The sequence below is a fragment of the Protopterus annectens genome, chromosome 11.part0 (genome assembly GCF_019279795.1).
Source record: "Protopterus annectens isolate FY-2018-M chromosome 11.part0, PAN1.0, whole genome shotgun sequence".
Taxonomy (NCBI): Eukaryota; Metazoa; Chordata; order Ceratodontiformes; family Protopteridae; genus Protopterus; species Protopterus annectens.
Window position 1 is genome coordinate 296,131,900 of NC_056745.1, and position 24,763 is coordinate 296,156,662.

At 33.6% G+C, this 24,763-nt stretch overlaps 1 protein-coding gene across 9 annotated transcripts in view; it reads left to right on the top strand.

Annotated features, from left to right (window-relative positions):
• ABCC9 (ATP binding cassette subfamily C member 9) overlaps positions 1-24,763 on the top strand; it is a 1,652,866-nt gene that overhangs the window by 1,297,283 nt on the left and 330,820 nt on the right. For all 9 annotated transcript variants that reach the window (XM_044087794.1, XM_044087796.1, XM_044087793.1 and 6 more), the window contains one exon: positions 20,189-20,309. In XM_044087794.1, coding sequence (XP_043943729.1) covers positions 20,189-20,309 — 121 coding nt within the window. The remainder of the gene's footprint in view (positions 1-20,188; positions 20,310-24,763) is intronic.

A 24,763-nucleotide genomic window follows, 5' to 3' on the forward strand; every position in this document is an offset into this window, starting at 1 on the left:
AGGCTGTCCACAGGTTCATAGGTGCTTACTAGGCTAACCACCACAAGGGCATTTTTAAGCCTAACCATGCATCCCAATTCTCTGACAAATTCTGATACCAATGATAAGTGTAAGCATGGGCCTGGGAGATGAACCAGTTACAGGTTGCCTGTGCCCATTAGAAACATAGGTGCCAAACCAGGACTGGATTTCCGCTTTCCCATCCAATTGTCCAAGTTGCACTTGAATTGGGTTAAGGTCGAGCTCTGCTTCACATGGATGGAGAGCCTGTTCCATAGATATGGTAGTCTCTGGGATACATAACTGTCTCTCCAGCATGTCCTGTTTATATAACAGGCAAGGTTTAAGTCTTTAGAATGGATAATTCTGGTGCTTTTTGTTTTATGGATATGTAGGAAGTCCATCAGTGTGGGGTCTGACAATGTCCTGTATGCCAGGCATAGATCTCCCCTAAAAAGCTTGTAGGAGACAGAATACAGGGATAGGGCCTTGAGGCAGTCTGCATAGGACATATTACTTATGCCCTGTATTCTTTTAATGAGGAACCTCTGTGGACATTCCAGTTGTTGGATATGCCTGGTTAGATACCAAAAGGGAGCATTGTACTCAATGTTATAATAGTCTCAGTGAAAACGATAATGATGATGAGGATGATGATACTGCTACTAGTAATAATAATAATAATGATAATAATAATAACAATAATGATAATAATAAGGATAATAATAATAAGGATAAGGATAATGATAATAATAATAATGATAACGATAATAATAATAATAATAATAATAATAATAATAATAATAATAATAATGATAATAATAAAGATAATAATGATATAATAATACTGATAATAGTAATGATAATAATAATAACAATAATGATAATAATGATAATAATAAGGATAATAATAATGATAATGATAATAATAATAATAATGATAATAAAGATAATAATAATAATAATAATGCTGATAATAATAATGATAATAATAATAACAATGACAATAATGATAATAATGATAATAATGATAATGATAATAACGATAATAATAATAATAATAATAATGATAAAGATAATAATGATAATAACAATACTGATAATAATAATGATGATAATAATAGCAATAACAATAATGATAATAATGATAATAATAATGATAATAATGATAATAATGATAATAATAATGATAATGATAATAATAATAATAATAATAATAATAATATTCATTTAAACCTAAGTCTTAGTACTAGACAAGGAATGATGAAGCTCATTTCCAAGATTCCAAAATGATTAGCTGCAATAAATAAGCTGCTCAGACTTAAAACAGTAGTGTTTCAGTTGCTCATGTACTGACTCCTTTAGTTGACTTCTCAACTACATATTCAAGGCTGAAGAGCCCAGATAATCTACATTGTTAGCAGCCATTACTATGTATACATGCAAGTGTACCTGCGTCATAAAGAATATGTACTAATTTCTTCATAATACAACATATACAGCCTGCGCTTTTTATAGTGTTTTTCCATCATGCTGCTGATACAATACATTTAGTGTTTCTCTGTAATGCATACATCATTTAACTGCTTCAGGTGAGGAATTCTAACAAGGATCCTACTACTGCATAGTAAGAAAAGAGATGTGGTACACTGCAGTATTAATATTCCTAAGAATATAACCTGCTTTTGTCCAATGTGAAAAGAAAATATATTAAAATAATAATGCAAGAGCTAAAACTTGGATTTCAGTAAAATTTTTGAATGAACCCCTTGAAGTTAAGTATAACCTCCTTAACATGTACAATAACACATTATATAGTTTTGGATAGAAAAAGTATGCTGTTTGCATGTTTTACTTTGTTAATAAGAATGGCGACCAGTATGTTTTTCTTGAAGCTGAAATCCCTACTATAACATCATGAAAGGGTAAGCCCACAATTCCTCAGTAAGCAAATTAATTTATGGGCACCAGTAAGAGTCGAAACAGGTAAAAAAAATCAACAAAGCATAGCCTTCATTTTTGCAATGGTCTGTTGCATGATTGCCATAAGTAATACAGCTAGAAATAAAATTAATTGTAAAACAGAGATGCTTCAGAAAAGACAGCAATACACTTTAGAGAATGGCCGACCTGTAGATTGTACCCTGATTGGAGAATGAACTTTACTCAGCAGGTTGTTAATCAACAGGTAATGACTGCTAAAAAAAAAGTCCAACAATTCACAGCAGTGTATCAAGCTGCCGTGGAGCTAGGACTGATAAAACCTAACGGTCGTCATTACTTTATGCATGCTAAGCAATGCTTTTGAGTTTAGCGAGTGTAAAATAAAAAAAAATATGAAAAGAAAATTAAAATAAAACAAATTTGTGTGTATGTGTTTATGTCTATGTGTATATGCATGTATGAGTGTGAGAGAGAGATCAATCAAGCTATTTTACACTCGCTAAGCAGCACTTCTGCTGTTTAGAGTGTAAAAAAAAATAAAAAAAATAAATGAAGCAGAAAGAATGTGTGTGTGTGTGTGTGTGTGTGTGTGTGTGTGTGTGTGTGTGTGTGTGTGTGTGTGTCTGTGTGTGGGTGTATGTGGGTGAGTGTGTGTGTGTGTGTGTGTGTATGAGAAAGAGTGAGATCAGTTGTCCACTGGCAGCAGAAGTAAATAGGTTTGCATCCCTCTTGACCTCTTATCTTGAAATGTGGATAAAGCCTAAATAACAGGATTTGTGTTAGCATGAATTCTCTGAAGGAAATAAAACTCTGAAACTCAAATGTATGTCATTATTTAGTGATATCAGTCTCTAATAACTGGCAACAAACCAAATGTTTTAAGAGTAACGACCAAAAAAATAAAGTAAATACCTGCATGTTTTTAAAGTGTTATATTTTGGATGTAAAATGCTTCCTCCATCACCATTAACATACTACAGTAAGTTTGAAACATTAGGCGGATTTACATCAAAAATATATAAAATGGGGGGCGTGGCCAAGGATGAACACAGGATAGCAGCAGATTTCTTCAGCTCCACCAATTTCATTACATTGACAGGAATTAATTACTTAAAAAATTAATTTTTGAAGTAATTTTCTTTCTAAATACGTTTGTTTTATATAGTTCTTGAACTATATCTAAAAAAGAAAGGAAATCTTAATAATATTCCTGTCAGAAATTACTTTGGAAATTTTCCTGTCAGTTTATCAGTCTGAAATGAGTTCCAGTAAGACAAATTCTCAAGACTCCAGCATCAAGAAAGAACTTCAGTCTCTGATAATTATAGTCCAGCAACTTACTGCTAAGATGGATAAAATGGATACTAAAATAGACACTTTCATAGAAAAAAACTACAAAACAAATAGACTTGTTACATATGGACCTGCAACAACAGAAGATCCAGATGACAGGCATAGAAGAAGCTGTGAATGACATGGAGAATAGAATACAAGAAGAGGAAATCAACATTGAGTTTCTGCTGAAACTAAATACACATTTACAAACAAAGCTGGATGACCTGGAAAATAGATCTAGGCGCAATAACATTAGGATTTTTGGACTGCCAGAAAATATTGAAGGTAACAATATTATTTCTTTTTTAACAACATGGCTCCCTAAAACTTTAGATTTACCAGAAGCACTCTCTTTTGGTATCAAAAGATCACATAGATCTATAGCTAATACTAACTCTAACAAAAACTATCCTAGATCAGTTATAGTTAGATTTCTATCATCTTTTGATAAAGAGATGGTTCTTAAATCTGCTTGAGCTAAAGCTCCTGTTAAGATTAATGAAACAACTGTGCATTTTGACAATGACTATTCTTCCATGGTATTAGCTAAAAGAAAAGTTTTTCTGCCACTAATAAGGGAGCTTAAAAAAGCACAGTTTAAAACATACCTTCTGTTTCCTGCCAAGCTTAAAATCTTCCTTCCTGATGGTCCTAAAACTTTCAATGACTTAGACTCTGCTTTACTGTTTATCAAAAAAAATAAGATTTTGGAAAAAATAGAAGAAATGGAATGGGCTAGTCCTTCGTTAAAGAGACTGGCAACTGAAACTTCGTGGAAGACTTCAGAGAAGAAGAAGAGACTAAAAAACAAATGATTTGTACTATGTTTTTTTTCTCTCTCATCATTTTATTTTATTATTAATCTTTTAAATATAGTTCCTGCATTTCCAAGAAGCAACAAATATTTTGAAAAGATTTAATCAAAGTTATTCTCTGTGTGCAAAGAAATGTTTTGTTTCATAACTAGTCAAAATATCTGGAGATTTAATGGCAAGCTGTGATTTAACTTGTTTCTCTTTCTGAAGAGGAAAAATAAGGTCAGTAATTTGATACATTTTTTTCTCCTTAAAAGTTTATATGTTCTTCAAATGCTATTCCTAATTATACTTTCTTGATTACACTGCTTATGCTTGTTTGTAAATAATCTGTCATGCTTTAACTAATAATAATTAGAACTAAATAATAGTAAATAATATGTTTTATTTTTAACTCTATTAATATAAACAGTAAGTAACATTCTATTGTATATACTTCTTATAGCTTTCTCTTACATTTTTTTATTTCTGCCTTACACCCTTTTACTTTCTACTCTCTTTTCTTTTCTTTATTAATATATAGAAATGCTTTTGATCATATAGACACAGTAAATAATAAGATTTGCATAGGAGTTGAGTTGGGACAAAAATGTTGAGTTTTGTTACTTATTAATAATTTTTGGCTTGATTTCACTTACATAGAGCCTGTAATAACCTGTAGAATGCATTGTGAAGGTTTTGTCATGTTTAGATGCATTTACACTGCTAAATGAATGTTTGTCACTAGTTTTTAATAAGTTTCCCGCCAAAATGTTAAGAGACAATCTGGGATGTGGGCTGTCTCATGCACAGTGTCCATGAGCTACTTCAAAAGCTTCAACTCTCAGAATTCTCACAGAGAAGCTGAAAGCAGCTAGTCTCACCTCTGACCTAGATATCACACTGACACATCACAGATACAGAAATGACACTACCTAATTATACTTTCTTGATTACACTGCTTATGCTTGTTTGTAAATAATCTGTCATGCTTTAACTAGTAATAATTAGAACTAAATAATAGTAAATAATATGTTTTATTTTTAACTCTATTAATATAAACAGTAAGTAATATTCTATTGTATATACTTCTTATAGCTTTCTCTTACATTTTTTTATTTCTGCCTTACACCCTTTTACTTTCTACTCTCTTTTCTTTTCTTTATTAATATATAGAAATACTTTTGATCATATAGACACAGTAAATAATAAGATTCACATAGGAGTTGAGTTGGGACAAAAATGTTGAGTTTTGTTACTTATTAATAATTTTGGGCTTGATTTCACTTATATAGAGTCTGTAATAACCTGTAGAATGCATTGTGAAGGTTTTGTCATGTTTAGATGCATTTACACTGCTAAATGAATGTTTGTCACTAGTTTTTAATAAGTTTCCCGCCAAAATGTTAAGAGAGACAATCTGGGATGTGGGCTGTCTCATGCACAGTGTCCATGAGCTACTTCAAAAGCTTCAACTCTCAGAATTCTCACAGAGAAGCTGAAAGCAGCTGGTCTCACCTTTGACCTAGATATCACACTGACACATTACAGATACAGGAATAGCAGATTAATAATATGTGTTAAAAACCTATGTCCCAAACATATAAATTACTATAACTCATTTAATTCATCTGATTGACAAACATAAACAATTTTATAACTCTATACTGGAAGAAATTGTCATGTGATATATTTTAAAGCAGTAGTATAGCATGTTTGTAAAATATGGTTACTAAAATGTGTTTGCTGTGCATTATTTTGTATAAAGCAGACAGATTTATTGAAGGGACAGCAATGTAAGATGGTGCTCAGTAAAGATACAACTCAGTGAGATCAGAAATATATATATATATGTATGTGTGTGTGTGTGTGTATGTGTGTGTGTGTGTATGTGTGTGTGTGTGTGTTTGTGTGTATGTGTGTGTGTGTGTGTGTGTGTGTGTGTGTGTGTGTGTGTGTGTGTGTGTGTGTGTGTATGTGTGTGTGTGTGTGTGTGTGTGTGTGTGTGTGTGTGTGTGTGTGTGTGTGTGTGTGTGTGTATGCATGTATATATATATATATATATATATATATATATGTATATGTATATATGTGTGTGTATGTGTATATGTATGTATATATATATATATATATATATATATATGTGTGTGTGTGTGTGTGTGTGTATGTGTGTGTATGTAGACATGTATATAAATGTTTCTGAGAATCTGCTTAACTATGAAGTATGATTTATAACAATTTCTATGAATACAATATTTCATTCTATTGGCAATAATGAGTTTGAGTAAATGCTCATATACAAGCAATTCAAGGTTTTTTTTTGGAAGCTGTTAACTGTATTTACGTGACAGAAAATAGATGCATCCTAATATATGTAATGTCTGAATCATATTAGCCAAAGTTTTTGATTTAAATGAATGTTAGAACTTATTTTTCTCTCCTCTTGATTTCTAACATCAAGATTATTTGAATGCTATTTGAATACAAGTGTTTTATATTACACGGATGTATATAGTAGTATGAACAGTTTTTTTAAAAAAAAAAGGTTTATTTTAGTTTATATGATGCTGTTTTACCAAATGTGTAGTCTTGTCTTGCTAGATAATTGAATTGAAAACTGTTAACTTCAGTTAAATATAACTAGTATTAAATTGATAAGGTGGTAGCTGACGTACTGCTGCTTAGGGTAGGGGGTTAACTTGAGTGGTAAATACTACTCTAAGTTGGAGTTTACAACTCCAGGCTGGATGCAAGGTTTAATCCTTACATTATTTTCACTTGTTCATTGTTATTTGTATATAGTTTTGACATCCACAGTATATTTTGTACATTCATTGTCACTACAAACAAAATTGAATCCTATACGAAATCCCATAAGAGATTCAATAAATACAGCTATATTTAAAGGTACACCTAAAGGAGGAGATGTAACATTACTTATCTTGTTATTTGTTATTTTGATCATAAGATTCTTAAGTTTTAAAAATGCCAAATGACATCTTTAAAAGGAATTTCTTTAAACATTAATGGATTGAATAATCCATGTAAAAGGGCAAGCCTAATAAGATACATTAATTTACATAAGGCCAACTTAGTCTTCCTACAAGAAACCCATCTCTTGAAAAAAGATATTGATAAACTAGCCACAAACAAATATACAGTATTGGTTAGTTCAGAGCACACTCAGAAAAAAGAGGAGTGGCTATTTTATGGAATAAAAGTATGCCCATTCCTAAAACCATTAAGTCTTATCAGGATGACAAAGGAATGTTTTGTATGGTTACAATACAAATTAATGGGAAGACTTACACTTTAATTAATGTATATTGGATACCGGAATTGGTATTAATACAGTGAAACATCATCTTGATAAGATCATATCATTCTCTATAGGAGATATTATTTTAGCTGGTGACTTTAATTGTATACTACATGAAAGTGATACTACCACTATAGGAAAGAGAAGAATTACATCTAATGCAAAACATTTAAAGGATTTTGCTAATTCTTATCATTTGAATGATATTAATAATCAGATAGATTCAAAATCATTACCATACACCTTTTTTGTAACAGATACAAAACTTATTCAAAAATAGATAGGGTCTTTATTTCTAACCAGATGGTAACAGATTTAATTAATTCCAAAATCATTTCATGTCCTATATCTGATCATAATTCAATTGTTTTTGAATTCATGATAAAAAATACTCATAATGTTCAGATCAAAAGGATATCAGCATACTTAACTCAACTAAAAGACTATAAAGAATATATACTTTCAGAAGTAAAACATTTTTAGACATAAATAACACTCCTGAAGTCTCCATTGTTTATGTTTGGGATGCCTTAAAATCATATCTATATGGACAAAATATCAGATGGTATAATAATAAAAGGAAATCTTGGGATAAGGAATTGTTAGATATTCAAAGTAAATTAGACTCATAAACATAATAATAAAGAAAATATTATGGACAAGAAAGTTATTGAAGAAATAAACAAACTAAATGAGAAATACAAAGAAATTTTAACTCATAAAGTTAAAATAACTTTAGAGAAATACAAGTTTTGTCTTATTCAATAAGCCCCAAATACTTACATAGACTTAAAAATAAAACAAAAAGGTTGAATAAACAAAACCATATCAAAGAAATCTTTTCTCTAAGGAAAAAGAAGAATGTTTCTAGTATACCAGAAATACTAGATGAATTTAGAAATCACTTTCACAAAATTAACCATAATAATATTAACATGGAACCTAAAGATAAAATAAAGGAGTTTATAACCACAAATATGAATAAAAAGCTTAATAAACAACAGATTAAACTATTGGACAAGAGTATTTCATATACAGAAGTTATTACACAAATAAATAAGCTTAAATCAAACAAATCACCGGGTAATGATGGTATTATACCAGAGACATATAAAATCCTTTCTAAAAATACATATTCATTAATACATAAGGTTTTTATTTTGGCCCAAACTGAGTTAATAACCCCTCCATCTTGGCAATATACATTTATTTCGCCAATTTTAAAACCTAATAAAGATCCAACTAGATGTTCTTCATATCGGCCCATCTCATTACTTAATGTTGATTATAAAATGTTTATGAATATCTTTGCTGATAGATTGAAGACAATCATTCCCGGCATTATAGATATAGATCAGACAGGCTTCATTGTAAATAGAAATACTTTTGATAATATAAGAAGAACTTTAACATTAATAGATTTTGCAAATAGGAAAAAGAAAGATTTAACACTTATTAGTCTTGATATAAGTTCAGCATTTGATTCAGTAAGTTGGGACTATCTGTTTACCTTAATGAAGTGCACAAACTTCTCGGATGCATTTGTAAATCTAATTGAACATTTATACAAAGGAACGTTGGCTTATATTAAGGTAGGAACATATGTTTCACAAAAATACCCATTCTTAAAGGTACAAAACAAGGATGTCCACTTTCTCCACTATTATTCACTTTAGTAATGGAGCCTTGGGCTAATTTGATCAGAAACAGTACTGACATAGAGGGTTTTGAAATAGATGAAAATACAACATCCAAAATTCAACTTTTGCAGATGATCTTCTAATTACATCAGCAGGATCTAATTCTTCTATACAGTCTCTATTTGATAACATGATGAATTTTAAAAGTATTTCTGGTTTAATATTCAATGAAGAAAAACTAAAATACTACCTATATATACACGAAAAAATATTCTCATTAGTGATTTTACTAAATATGTACCCAATTCAGGTCAGATAACTTATTTAGGTATAATACTATCTAAAGATATTAAATCTATTATATATAATAATTATAATACCTGTTTTCTTAATATACAAAATCTTTTTAATATCTGGAATAATATTTTTTTACTATGGAGGAGAGACTTACAATTATTAAAATGATAATATTCCCCAAGATTTTATACTTAATACAATCAATAATACTTCCACCTACAAAAATAATTATCAAGAAACTGAACACACTAATGTTAAATTTCTTATGGGCACCTAATAGACCTAGGATTGCATTAAAGAAACATACTAATAGCTGGTCTCAAGGGGGTATTTCTTTTCCAGACTTTAATTTATATACTATCTCTTCTATTGTAAAAGTTATTACTTTATTAATAGATCAGTCATATGTCACAAAATGGAAAGATTATTGGGAGCTAATTAGTATACACTTCATGAAAATCTCCTTAACACATAAAAATATGATTGTAAATAACCCCATGTTATGGTTACTAAAGGAATTTTGTACTTCACCTATTACACCTAAACATATGGTTTGTTACCCATTAAATATTATTATTAGTTATCATAACTTTATATTCATGCACCCTAAGTATAGGGAATGGAATTTTATTGTATTTCCTATAATGTATACTCAGGGTATGCTTTTGTCATCTACTTCTGAAGGAACTCATTTAGCTATAGATAATGATCTAAAGTACTGGTATCAGTTGATATCTGATAATAAAGTTAAAAATCTAGATTTCTTAAAACAAGAATTTGATCTAAGAGAAACTTGCTGGTTAGAGGTTCAGACCTTTAGACAACATTTCATTAATAAAATAGATTTAATGTCTATAACTGTTAAAGAACCTATTCCAACACTGATTGATTACTTGATATTAAATTTACAACATAAAGTTTCTGATAAAGGTAAACTTTCATACATACATAAAGTTATCAGACAAGACACTTTTTACAATGTAGATTCATACTGGAATTATTTCACTTCTATTAATGGGGACCCACCAAATCAACAAGATAAACAATATATATATTGGAATCTGCTTATAGAACTACGTCTTCCATTGTCTGGAGACTTTATACATGGAAATTTTTGCATAGATCTTTTTATACACCTTTGATGATGAATAAAATAAATAATAAAGATAATCTATGTAAGAGATGTAATGTAGAAATTAATGCTGACTGGGCTCATATGTTTTATGACTGTATAAAATTGAAAGAATACTGGAAGTCAATTAATGAATTTTGCAGGCTCTTTTACAGATAATTTCATTATTTCTAAATCTCTTATATTATTCAACACACCTGTACCTCAAAGTGTTAAAAGGTTAAGCTTCCCTTGTTATGGTCTATTCTAGCAGTGGCTAGGAAAATAATAACTAGAAATTGGATTTCAGATACACCTCCTTCGTTCAATGAATTTAAAAATGTTATGAATATAGTGTGCCATATGGAAATAAACACAATTAGGACTAGAACAAATAGAAAAACATCTTATTTTATTGTATGGGATAATTTACAAAATTTGTTAAAAAAATTTTAATTTCAATAGCATGGTATTTTAGTTTAATTAATTGATCTGATTGTAGTGGATGTCTTTGTAAATACTTTAGTTGTTTTGTTGAATATTATAATAATACCTATTTTTAATTACTTGTATAAAATTGTTATGATATTTCTCTTATATGTTAAAACAATAAACCTGTTTTGAAAAAAAAAATATATAAAATGTATACAAAATAATATAGTAATTAAAAAAATAAATAAATAAATAAAACACAATTTTACAGAAAGCTCATTCTCTTAGCACAATAATGCCCTACAGAGTGTGTGTTACTGTGGAAATAATGCTTGTCCAGGGGTGTAGAGACGCCACTCACCCATGGGTGGATTTTATTTTCAGAATAACACACACCCTTGAGCATTATTGCTTACTTAACCAATGATAATTTTGTAATGTATATATATATATATATATATATATATATATATATATATATATATATATACACACACACACACACACATATATAGTAACAGCCTTTTACCTGTTACAAAATGTACATTGGGTTACTATAATACATTAGTGTCAATAATTATGCTCACCCACGTTTTACTTATTACTCATTTATGTATTCATGGACCATACAAAAGTTTTAGTGTGTTAATATCAGTATCTGAGTCAGCTTTAAAGACATGCTTCATCTGTGTGAAGTCAACATCTTTATAACATACAAAAATACTCAGAAATTCTGAAATGTTTTTAACTTTGTATTTATGTTCATATTATGCAAGCCATGGTGATGCAGCGGTAGCATTGTCGCCTCACAGCAAGAGGGTCTCCCGTTTGATTCTCAGCTGGAGCGCCTTCTGTGTGGAGTCTGCATGTCTTCCCTGTGGTTGAGTGGTGTTCGAAAGACATGCGTGAATGGGTGTGCCTTCGTTGAAGGTTGGGCATCGGGCTGGCACCTCGGCACTGTAAAAATCGACTGCCAATCATTAGTGGATCGGAGTTCCGCTGTGGTGACCCATAACCAGTAAAAGCTAAAAGAAAAACAACAACAACATTTATTGTTCATATTATAAAATGAAATCAAAAACATACGTGTATAATCTAGCTTTTAGAAATATGCTTAAAATTTAAATTTTAATTAAAATGTTCATCTAATAGTTAACTCTGTGGCAGAGACAGAAGAAGCCTTACTGCAGCCCATATTGTGTGAGATCAGCTAATAACCTGAATGCACACTGATGAGTGATGGCTGGAGTGAGCAGTTAGTGCCAGTTTGTTCATTCTGGAGGGTGGTGGTCTAGCCTATAGTTCTGGAATCTTTAAAAATACTTGAAAGTGTGGGCACTTGGCCATAGTTGTTGGAAAAACTAGAGCTTACATGGCAGTTACGTTTAAATGTCCTAAATTGGCCAGGACTAAATGAAAGCGGGTCCATTAGTAGCCTTCTTAAACGAAAAGTACTAAGAAGATGATGTTGTTATTTATTAACAAAGAAATTTTCATGTCATCAAAGCTGTTAATATTTTAAGTCTTTTAGGGGGGAGAAATATGATTTTTAAAGTGTATTCTGGAAATGCTTGCACAGGTGTATTTTAGAAGTACCTGATTTGAAAGCTTAATAGGTACCTTAGTTAGTTTTAATGTTGGAAATAATTTAAACTTTGGGTTATATATATATGTATTTAAACTGTATTTTAATTTTGTATTTCTTAATTTTTAACTTTAAGTTTTATGAAATTTATTGTTGAATGTATGTTTATAAGGATGATAAAAGTTACTATATAAGATTTATATAAGGCATACTGTTGCACTTTAAAAGCAGTAGGATGTGATGTCATTGCTTTGAAGTGATTTAAAACTACTGAGACAGGAAACACTATAAATCTGATGAAGTTCCTAATACATTAAGCTCGGGACAAAAGCGCTTATTTGTTTTAACAATAAAAACAGTTGTGCGATCTGGTACTGCATTTGCTTTTCCTATTTTTTGAGTTTGGAGCTGTTTATCATTTGCTGGTGGAGTTCCTACTCCATTTCAAGCATCTGCTGTAAACAGAGAGTTACACAACATGCAGTATATGAGCCAGGAACTAGCTCTTAGCTCTGATAAGTTGTGCCATGATGGCAGCCTTCAAGGACTTGTGCCCGAATGTCCACAATCACAGAGGAAGGTAATGCATGCCCTAACATCTGCAAGTGAGGACAATTGATAAAGGAGGAGTTAGGACCAAGACAGGAAAACCCCAATGGCTTCCTGGATGACATTCTCCTGCAGTCAGCTCTAACTGCTTAATGAACAAATGGTCAATTAATCACAAGTGAGATGATGGTTGTCAGGTAGTGAGGATTAAAAAAAATAGAAAAATAATCTTCAGCTGATACATTCAGCCTTACTCTCCTTCATAACTTAAATACTTTATAATTTAAATATTTTCTGTAATCCAAGCTGCAGCAGTCTTAAAATTAGTATATATTTTGTAGCAGAGATGGTAGGGAATAAAGGATATTTTACTGGCCACAAGATGACTTTGCTTTAACTGTGCTAATGTATTTATTTTACATTTGTTAACCGGGATAGTCCGACTGGATATATGTCCATTTTCAGTGGAGGCCCGGGGAGAAAAGCTCCAACAATAACAAACAAGAAAAAGACAATATACAAAAAGACAATGTACAAAAAACAAAACATTTTTTTTTTTTAGCAAGGAGTCAAGAGTTATCATGAGGAGTAGTGACAAAATAATCCTAAGATACCATCAAGTGAGGTTGGAAAAAGTAACAGTTGCTAAGGGTGATCCTTGTGGTTAGTCCATGGATTAGCCAGGTTTGGTACAGTAGCAGGTCCATTTTGACCCCAGGTATTGTTTGAGCTTGGCTTGTGTTATGATTAGTGCTATCAGCGCCTCTTGCTAAAGATCATGTGTGCTATTTATTTTTGTTGCAATTATGCTGCATTAAAGAGGGCTTTCTGGTTCTAAAAGATGTAAGTTTTACTTTAGTTACATCAGTGGATCTGCATTATTAAGTTTAAAAAATATATGTTTGTATTTATTGTATGCTGAGCTGCTCTCCAATTGCTTCTTGATTGTCATCTGGAAACTTTTCTGATGATACTATAAGTGGGTGAACAGTGTGTAGATCAGTATTATGAGTGAGGGGAGTTTGGTTATGCAAGCAACAGGCTCAGAGATTTTATAACATTCTATTTTAATGAATCACTTTAGCTATTCTGAGCAGAGATCCAATCTACAAGAGGATTCAAAAGGGCTGCTGAGTCTAGCTGATGTTCTCTTATGCAGCAACTCCACATGTAGCTATACTTGATATTGTTAACAGGGGACTAGGTCTGCATGGCTATGAGGCTGTCCAGCGCATAACCCCTCCTATAGAATGGCATGGCTATCATACCTACATTCTCCCTATCCAAGATGGGCTTGTAGGGCTGCTTGCACACCAGGTAATTAAATATATTTCTGAAAACAGAACACTACAAGCCATCCCTACAGGGGGTTTTAGGATGGCTCACGCTTCATCAAACCATGCATGTGGAGGGTCCTAGGCTCCCCTCACCAACTCCTAAAGCCTATAGCATAGCTCTGCCTGTATGTGGAACTTTGTACTATAGCCATTTTGGATTCCTGGCAAGTTTCTGCCCCCAATACCTAGTCTCACATACAGATGGTGCTTCCATCTTGCCAAGAAGTCTATTCTATTTAATGAATGGTTTTCATTACATCACTAATCCAGTCACTGTATAACACATGCAAATATACTTTACTGTAGGCTATCATTTCAATGATTCACATACCTTTAGTATTTTTTTCAAGAGTGATCACCAATGATAGACATCTATGTTATAGTGCTACATCTCTGTTATTACACTGTATCTTTTTCCATGTCTCTTTTATTACCATTTATTTGAATATAAATGCATTTAGATATTTATTGCTGCATTGTCCAATTGCCTAAGTTAGGGGTGGCTATGGTGGTGCAGCGGTTAGTGCTTTTGCCTCACAGTAAGAGGTTCTTTGGTTTGATTCTTGGCTGGGGTGCCTTCTATGTGGAGTCTGCATGTCCTCTCCACGGTCATGTGGGTTTCCTCTGGGTGCTCTGGTTTCCTCCAACATTCCAAAGACATGCAGTAGGTGGACTGGACATTCTAAACTGGCCATGGGTGAGAGAGTGTGTGTGTGTGTGTGTGTGTGTGTTGTGTGTGTGTGTGTGTGTGTGTGTGTGTGTGTGTGTGTGTGTGTGTGTGTGAGTGAGTGGTACAAATAACCTACCATGGTGGGTCTAGCACCCAGTGGTGTAAACCTTGGCTTGAGATGATTGTCACTGCAAAAGTGTCACCCTGACCCCATGTGCAAAATGAGAAAAGGGGTTATGGATGGATGGATGGATTGCCCAATTGCCTAAGTTGCTAATTGATTACACTGCAGTCTATGTCACTTTATGTGTTGAAATCTCCTGTAAACTACAGAAGACATGCCTTTGTGCTGCAAGCCGATTACCTCTCTCTGAGCCACATCATCAAAATGCAGGACCACATGACTAAGAATGAGAAAGGAAGTGACAGTGCTGCACAGTATACAGGAAATACAAATGCAAGTTTATTAAACATAATAAATATAGTTCCAGTAAAGACATAAACTACATATTTTAGATTCAGAATGCTCCATTATATGGCAGAAACACAATTACTGCAAAAAGAAACAGTAAAAAAAAACTTTCCACATGATATTTAAGTTAATGAATATAATTGCAGCATATGTTCTGCAAGCCACTTTACTTAATTGCATTTGCTGGCTCAGTATGTCTAACTCAAAATCGTCCATTTGCAGTATTAGGCTTGAGAGACATATTCCGGGTACATACTAGGAAAGCATATATTAAGGCATTATCCTCAATGATTTTTGTTGTCATAGCATAATAAAAAAGTGTCTTTACTTTACTAAACAAAAGTGGCTAAAGGGGCAAATGAGGTTATATCATCTTTAAAAAATGGTCTATCCAAGACAGTAAAATCCCATATCAGAAATAGTCAGACATTATCCTCAAGGATTTTTTACATCTTAATAAAAATAGAAATATTCAGAAATGTTTGCTAAACAATAGTAGCTGATAACAGGCAAAACATCTTGACAAATGGGCACTCACTGTTGTGTCCATAGCTCAGCCTCCTGCTGTAAGTGCAAAAGTACAAGTATCATCGGTTGCCTTTAAGCATGCAGTCCTGGAGACAACTAAGGAGAATAGCACAAATTCCCCAAAACACTATCTGGGTGAATTCTGAAGGTTACACTGTAGGCAGATGAAGGTGTAAAGGTTCAAACACTGCACTCTTGGAACAAGAAACGGCTCATTAACAAGCCAGTTCTCTGCACTAACTGCCAGCCTTCAGAATATTGAGACTAATTGTACAAAAAGTGGACTATGCTTGCTTAGTTACTTAGTATTCTTAATATTAGTTACATGTAATTGGCAGAAGAATTGGGGGAACACTTTCATGAAATAATATAGTGCCACACACTCAAGTATCAGAACAGAGTCATAATCCTTTTGTTTTACCTGTTTCACTTAAAATGCCAGTACAGTGGGTTTTTATATTCACTGTTTCTTTTTTTTTTAATTTCACTTTATTTGTTTTAGTTATGGGAGTTGTAGTTATGGTCCTCACAGTAACATTAAGGAGCCCCAAATTCCTGTCGTCTCTCCATTGTATATATAATATTATACAATGACCCCCCCCCCATTAATATTCCAAAACGTGCACGCTGATTGGTCAGCATGCACATTGTAAATCAGAGTTATAGTAATGGAAAAAGGTCCAGTCGCCCGGACTTTTTCCATTAGTATGACTCTTTTTTTTCTTTTTTTTTTGCAGCAATGGAGAACGCAAGATCTCCGTTGCTTTTTACAACCTGTCTCGCTATGTTAAACGAGTTTAACATAACGAGACAGCTTTAAAAAAAGTAACGGAGATCTTCCTATCTCTGTTGCTTTTTTTAAAGTTGTCTCGCTATGTTAAACTGCTTTAACATAGCGAGACACTTTGTAAAAAGCAATGGAGATCTTGTTTTCTCTGTTGCTTTTTTTCAAAACTGTCTCGCTAAGTTAAATGGGTTTAACATAGCGAGACAGCTTAAAAATAAACAACGGAAATTCTCCGTTGCTTTTTTTAAAGCTGTCTCGCTATTTTAAACTCCGTTAACATAGCGAGACAGTTTGTAAAAAGCAACGGAGATCTTGCTTTCTCCGTTGCTTTTGCCCACAGCTCTGATGTACTGCATAAGCATACGCATGCGCAGTACATCAGAACTGCCGCAAAATACCAGACAGCTATGGAAGATCAACAAGGAGGCATTATACAATGCCATTATTTAAGAAAAGTAATTTTTTTTTCTTAAATAATGTCATTGTATAATAGCAATAACCCACTTTTGGGTGTGGGTAATGCTGGATTTACCCACGGTTGTCTTTGTTTGGTCACTCGGGCTTTGCCCTCATGACCAAACCACACCAACCGTGGGTAAATCCAGCATTACCCACACCCAAAAGTGGGTTATTGCTATATTACCTCCATTATTTCATTTTGGAGATCATTGCTATATTTTCATGATTTGTTTACTTATAACTGTAGTCCAAAAGCTTTTTTAATCACTTTGTGAACAATAAATTGCTATATAAACATGACCTAATGAAACATTCTGATTTATGCTATTGGTAGCACTTACCTACCACTGCTATAACTAAGTTTGTATCTGTAGTTCTACTACTGAATTATGTTGCCTAATATGATAACTCTTCACTATACTGAAACACTCATACACCTTTAGATTATTTCCAGTGCCATAGTGACCAGTGACATGAGCATCACTGTAATTATTAAATGGAGGAACTCAAAGATGAAAAAGACTTAATCATCTATAGGCTCACATAGCAAAAAACTGGACATGCAGTTTTAGGAACTTTGCTGTCTCTGTGGGTGTACTTTGCAAAACCAACTAATCAGAGAAGATTGTGTTGAAACCAGATATCTGAGAGGACATTTTAATCTAAACTCAATCAAAATTTTCTACAAGGTGCAGCAGAAAGTGCCCCTGAATGTTACAGGAAAAGCTGGGCCTCTTGTACTGCTCCCCCATCCTTGGTCTGAAGTGCCACATCACTGAATAAACACAATTCATCCACTGAACTCTTTGAAGTAATCTTATTAATGTAGTCTCTTATTACCTTCCAAAATATTTCCCCTCAAAAACCTCATTCAAAGCCTATTGCATAACACTGTCATAAAATAATATAGTGCCACACGTTCAGGCAAATATCAGAATAGAGTCATGATCCTTCCTTTTAAATTGTGTCACCTAAAATTTAAATTTGGCATTTAAGCTTCTGCTTTTCTCACTTTGTCTGCCTGCGCACTAATGTGATTACATATGTGTAATCTACTACTGAATTACTTCATGAATACAGCTATTAATGTTATATGTTTCAATACAATGCCCTTTTATAAAATCTATACTGCATAGCTGCGCATTGTTAATTTTGGGAATCACGCTTTGTGACCACATTAAAAACAAGAGCATCTGGACCAGATGTGATCAGCAGCCAATAATCAGTGAACAGATCTACAACAGGAGGCTGCTCTGGTTTGGACACATGTGCAGGATGGACACCGAACACTTGTCATACAGACTATTATTGGGAGAGTGACATGTGAACTAGAGAGTTCACAAATCTGCACCAAAGAAGACATGGGTTAAACAGGTTGAAGAAGCCATGGGAAGCTGGCAATTCGACATACAGGAAGCCAGAAACATTGCCATGGACCAAACAGCATGGAAAGGTGTCATGAAGGAAGTCTGGACTCCAGCAACATACCAACTATGGGGTCGACCACCTCCGCCGACCACCAGCTAGGGACAAAATAAGACAAATGTGCTGTATGTTTTGCTCACAATGATTTCATTGATTTTTATCATATGCTAGAGATTGTATTTTGTGAAGTTTGTGAATATCTGTATATTTGTCATATGCTAGAGATTGTATTTTGTGAAGTTTGTGAATATCTGTATATTTATCATATGCTAGAGATTGTATTTTGTGAAGTTTGTGAATATCTTTATATTTATCATATGCTAGAGATTGTATTTTGTGAAGTTTGTGAATATCTGTATATTTGTCATATGCTAGAGATTGTATTTTGTGAAGTTTGTGAATATCTGTATATTTATATGCTAGAGATTGTATTTTGTGAAGTTTGTGAATATCTGTATATTTATCATATGCTAGAGATTGTATTTTGTGAAGTTTGTGAATATCTGTATATATTTATCATATGCTAGAGATTGTATTTTGTGACATTTGTGAATATCTGTATATTTTCTTTTCATTTCTATGTAAAACATTCCCCTCCAAGATTCTTCCAAAAATGGTTTCTGTCTTTTTCTTAAATTAGTTTTTCCAAGCTTTTAGATTTTTTTAATTAAATGATGTGGCTGGAAAGGAATTCATCCATATATTTAGGGACATATTTAAATGCAATGAAGTCTATTTTGCTACATGCTTTGATGTTTTGATGCTTGATCTTTCATGGATTTGGCCCTGTAAGACTTTTCAAGAAAAAATAATAAATCAATAAATAAAAACCATTTTGTACAAACTGCTTACTAGCATACTAACTACTGTGGTAAGTATTCCAACACAGGATAGTTTCCTTTGACCAAACTAAAGGTGTACTACCTGCCAAGAATGGTTCATAAGTTATCAAGCTTTAAACCCTCTCCCACCACTAAACCTGAAAGACTGTCCTTCCATATCCCTTTAGTTACATAACCAGGGGATTAGCTTCATTAGAGCTTACCACATACAAATATCAAGTATGACTGCACATGCCTTTGTCTTGGTATACAATATAACCCATACTGCATTGTTGATTTTCACCTCTTAGTACATCTATTGTCAGTCCTACCTCCTTCTGCACACAGGCATTCTTTCTAATTCATCATTATTGATTATGCCATCTTGACTGTCATATAGTGGCTTACCTATTCCTCTAACAATTCTTCATGTGTAAATAGCTCTTTACATTACTCATTGTATGGCCCTGCTACTTGTGTCATGCATTTTGAATAAAGTCTTCTCCCTGCAATGCTAGAATTTATCAATCTCATTATTTTGCATATGTATATTATACACTGGACATTGCATGTTTATTTACACCATCTGTGTATTGACTGTTGTATTATTGTGAGTAATGCCTAAAATGATCACCTCATTTATCTCTGAATGTACAAATACTGCATTTCTTGTTTTGTTACAGATTACCAACTATCTGAACTGGGTTGTGAGAAACTTAGCAGATCTAGAGGTACAAATCGGCGCTGTCAAGAAAGTCAACAGTTTCTTAAGCACTGAGTCAGAGAATTATGAAGGCAGTATAGGTACTTTTCATTCTCTATAACCTTTCAGCCATACAATTTTCAGAACTATGTGTTACGTTATTGAAAATCTTAATTATATTAGCCATGGACTGTTCAACATGTAAGCTATGCTGCTTTCTATTGAGTTTAACCACCAGACAGCTATTTTAGAAGGTTACTAGAGAAATTGTGTCCTTGTAGTTTTGTCTGCATTATACCATTTCATATTAACCCTGTTTTCATTCAGTGATTAACTTTTCTGGGGAAAAAAGTAACTATCATATGCTAGGTTCTTGACTGAAACTAATGTTTTCTCAGGTATGGTTAAAGATAATTAGTATATGAAAATACACTTATGTCTGGATGCTGGATGTCCCATCACATTGCTGATGTCTCTATCCCATTTTACAGAAAACATGAGTCAAATTACAGCATGCTGTCACTACATAAGAACTCTCTATTTATCTGTAGTTTAGCAACTCCATAATAAAAGACAGCACACTTATTTGAAAATACAGGAACTAAACTGTTTATAGAATAATTTAATACCACTAATATCGCTCATACAGTATATCCACAGATATATACATTTGATCTTTCTAGCCCATAGCTTCCAGTGTTAATGATGCCATCTGTTTGGTATTTTTCTTGCTAGTCAGGGATTCAGGGTGTCTGTTGTAAAATCAACTTTACTAAGTGCCAGTTGAGCACCTTGAGTCATTATGAGCACTCATATTCCTAAGAAAGTATAACTTTTCCTTATGCCAGAGTAAATAGTCCTTACTAGATGACATTTTAAATTCTGTCGGATATAAACAATGTTTGGCTTAGCTGAAGTTCCTTTTATGTGTCCTTTCTGTGGTAATACTCTGTATTAGGTTTCCAGGAAGTACTACATTTACTTCTTGATTTGACTTACTAGCTGCTGTCCCATATTGCCATTACATTTCAGACTTTTGGGTCAAGAAATATCCACACATCAATGAAGTTGCAACTTTCTCTTTTTTTTTTTGCTGTATGTGTGTGTGTGTGTGAGTGTGTGTGTGTGTGTGTGTGTGTGTGTGTGTGTGTGTGTGTGTGTGTGTGTGTGTGTGTCGGGGGGACCCATTTGTTTCCCTGAGCACTCCTTTTACGCATGCTGCATGTGCTATAATATTACTGGTGCACAGGCGATGCTCTGTATCCTTCCATATATGGCATTGTTTTCTAGGCCAATCATCTACATGATGGAGGTCTCTGCACTGTAATACTACATGATTTACAGAGCATGTTCAGCGTGCCAAATATTTCTAAAAGCAATGCACAACACATGCACTGTCATGAGCACATCTGTTGAAGAATTGCAAGGACATTGGTATTATGGACCATGGAGAAATTCCCTGCAATTTGTTCTTTTTTGTCTCATAGATTACCACTAGGCTAACAAGCCTAGGGGGCTCTCTAAGCCTAGGCAAGTTTTCCAAAAAGAACAATGACATCCTGTATTCAAATAGGACATTAATGCCCAGGCATTTATAAGCTCTCTCTCTCCACAAGGGACATGGGTGCCAGGCCTGGTGAAAATTTCCTGTTCCCCATCCACTGGTCTAAATTGCACATACATGGGATAATTGACAAAATCAGCTTTGCATGCATGAGAATCCTGTTCCACAGGAGAGGCAGTCGCTGGGACACATTATCTGTTTCTCCAGCATGCTCTGCTTAAGTCACAGACAAAAGTCAGGTCCTTCTATCTTGTATTTCTAGTACTGTTTGACGTACAAATATTCAGAAGTTTCCTAAGTGTGGGGTTTGTGGCTCCCTTGTAAGCCAGGCATAGACCACCCCTCAGCAATCTATAGGACACTGAGTAGAGGGAAAAGCCTTTAAGGCCCTCTGCTTAAAGCAAGTTTGTTGCACCTTGTATTCTTTTCATAAGGAACCTCTGAGGTCACACTAGTTGCTGGATATCTCCAGTCAGGTGCATACTGAAGGGAGAATTGTACTCTTTAATTATTCTGATAAGGTCAGAGTATAGTGGAATAATGATCTCTTTGGACATAGATATCATGTTGAGAACAAGATAAAAACATTTTTTGTTTACTTTCCATAGAAATCAGGTATTTATTTTCTCTGAGCTATACAAGCCCAGAATGAGAATAATTAAACAGTGTATATGGAGGCTCAGAACAATGCATGAGTGATTGGGGGGGTGACCCTTTCAAGAACTAGGGCCTACATTTTATTTCTTTTTTTGTTACAGTGCTAATTAATAGTTGTGTGTTTTTCCAAATTTCATCTTTATCTGGCATTTGCTTGATTTAGCCATTGTAAGATTCAATAGTTTATAATCAGGATTATATTTTTTTGACTTTTTTTATGTCTGAGCTTTAAAAGTAGAGGCCTTCTATACTGCAGCCAGATAGTTACAATATAACATCTTTGATATTTTCTGCTCAGGCTTACACAAATGCAACATGCAGAATATGTACGACAGGGTGCTTTTCTTTTGGCTGTTTGTTTATTTATTTATTTATATACTTTCTCTCTTATGTAGTTACTTTTCTTAACCAAGTGGTTGAACTATCCCCAGGGCCTTTTGAGTGACAACCAAAATTTTGATTTTTTTAGTATGAATAGTATGAACGGGCAGCCACGGTGGTGCAGCAGATAGTGTTGCCACCTCACAGCAAGAGGTTCTCCGGTTCGATTCTCGGCTGGGGTGCCTTCTGTGCAGAGTCTGCATGTCCTCCCTGTGGTCGCGTGGGTTTCCTCCGGGTGCTCCGGTTTCCTCCCACATCCCAAAGACATGCAGTAGGTAGATTGGACACTCTAAATTGGCCCAAGGTGTGAGTGTGTGCATGTGTGTGCCTTCTGTGTAAGGTTGGGCGCCGGGTTGGCAAATCGACACCGTAAAACTCCACTGCCAATCATGAGCGGACAGATGTTCCACTGTGGCGACCCCTAACCGTGAAAAAGCCGAAAGAAGAAGAAGTATGAATAGTAAGAACCAGATTTATAGTATGAATAGTCAGTCAAATAGCTAAATAAATGACTATAAACAAACAAATGCAGCAACACATATCCTTCTAGGTGGCATATATCACATGAATAGGTTGACAATTAAAGTTCTTGAGAAAAAAAGACAACAATAGACAATAGGCAGAGAAGCAAAATGCTATAAATAAATGCAGTAGTGGATTTCCATATGACGTCAAAGACATAATATGGTCAGGCTGTAGAAATGTATGATTTAGTCAAATATAATTATGCATTTATCATTGATTCAATGTTGACAATCATAACTCATAAGGCATAACTCATTATTGGGTTTAAGGAAGGTTTGTGAAACTGAGGTCAGTGATGTCCATGTAGATGAAAAAAGTGAATGCAGTATGGATCACATGCTATAATAAACAGTCAGTAATTTAGTAAGTAACTTAACAAAAATCAGAGAAATTGGGTTACTTATATCACTTACTCTATAAAGTCAAAAACAGAACTGCATGGCTAGTGAAGGAATGATGGCTTATTCAAATCAAGTGCTACAGATAATAGAAATAAACAACAAATATAAGTAATATACAGAATTCTGATCAAGTCACTGATCATAACCAAACTGTTATATGTACAGGAAATGGATCGCCAGAATTTCACCTTAAGAACTGAGTGAAGTGAAACTTGAGAGGTGAATCATGACATCTATTTTGAGAGTATGTAACTACACTGTTTTGATTACTTCTATATACATATAGATATGCCTATGCCACAAGTAATAATTCAATAAAGGTGTTTAAAAAAAAAAAGAAACAAGGACTTGTGGTACTCCAATCTTTACTGTCAAATGCTTAATTCATTAATGCTGCCTCATAATTTCTTGTTGAACATAGGCCTTTATCTTCTCCAGTGTACTTCAAGACAAAAAAAAAAAAAGAAAAAGAAAAAAGAAAGAAAATGTAGGAACACAAATTGTTTTACAGCTTTGAAAGCTGTAGCATACTTGCATACTTTAGTGCTGCCTCATTAATAGAGAAGTAAAGAATGGAGTGTTATCATTGCATTGTGTGTGCTCTCTTTCATAATTGACCTGAGAGTGGGGAAACCTGCTACACTCAGCTTTGCTTTGTTCCTCTACCCTATCCCCATTTCCCACACACCCCTTCTTACCCTGTCATCATACTTCCCACATACACCTATCACTCATGACACCCACTCCCTATACATCACAAACAACTATATTACTATCAAAGAAATACTTCTGTTTCTATTTCCCTCTTCCTTACTTCCATCAAACATTTAACATCACTACCAATAGCCATTCTCCCACCCATGCTACTTTGAACTATATCCTCTTCTACTCAGACTCCTCCTCATATGTACCTCTAGTTCGTTCCTGAGCAAAACCCCTTCTTCCTTTCATCTTTGCAATTTTCTGTCACATATACAAGCAGATTAATATCTATTTCTAACCTCTTCTTCTATGATGTCTCTCAGTC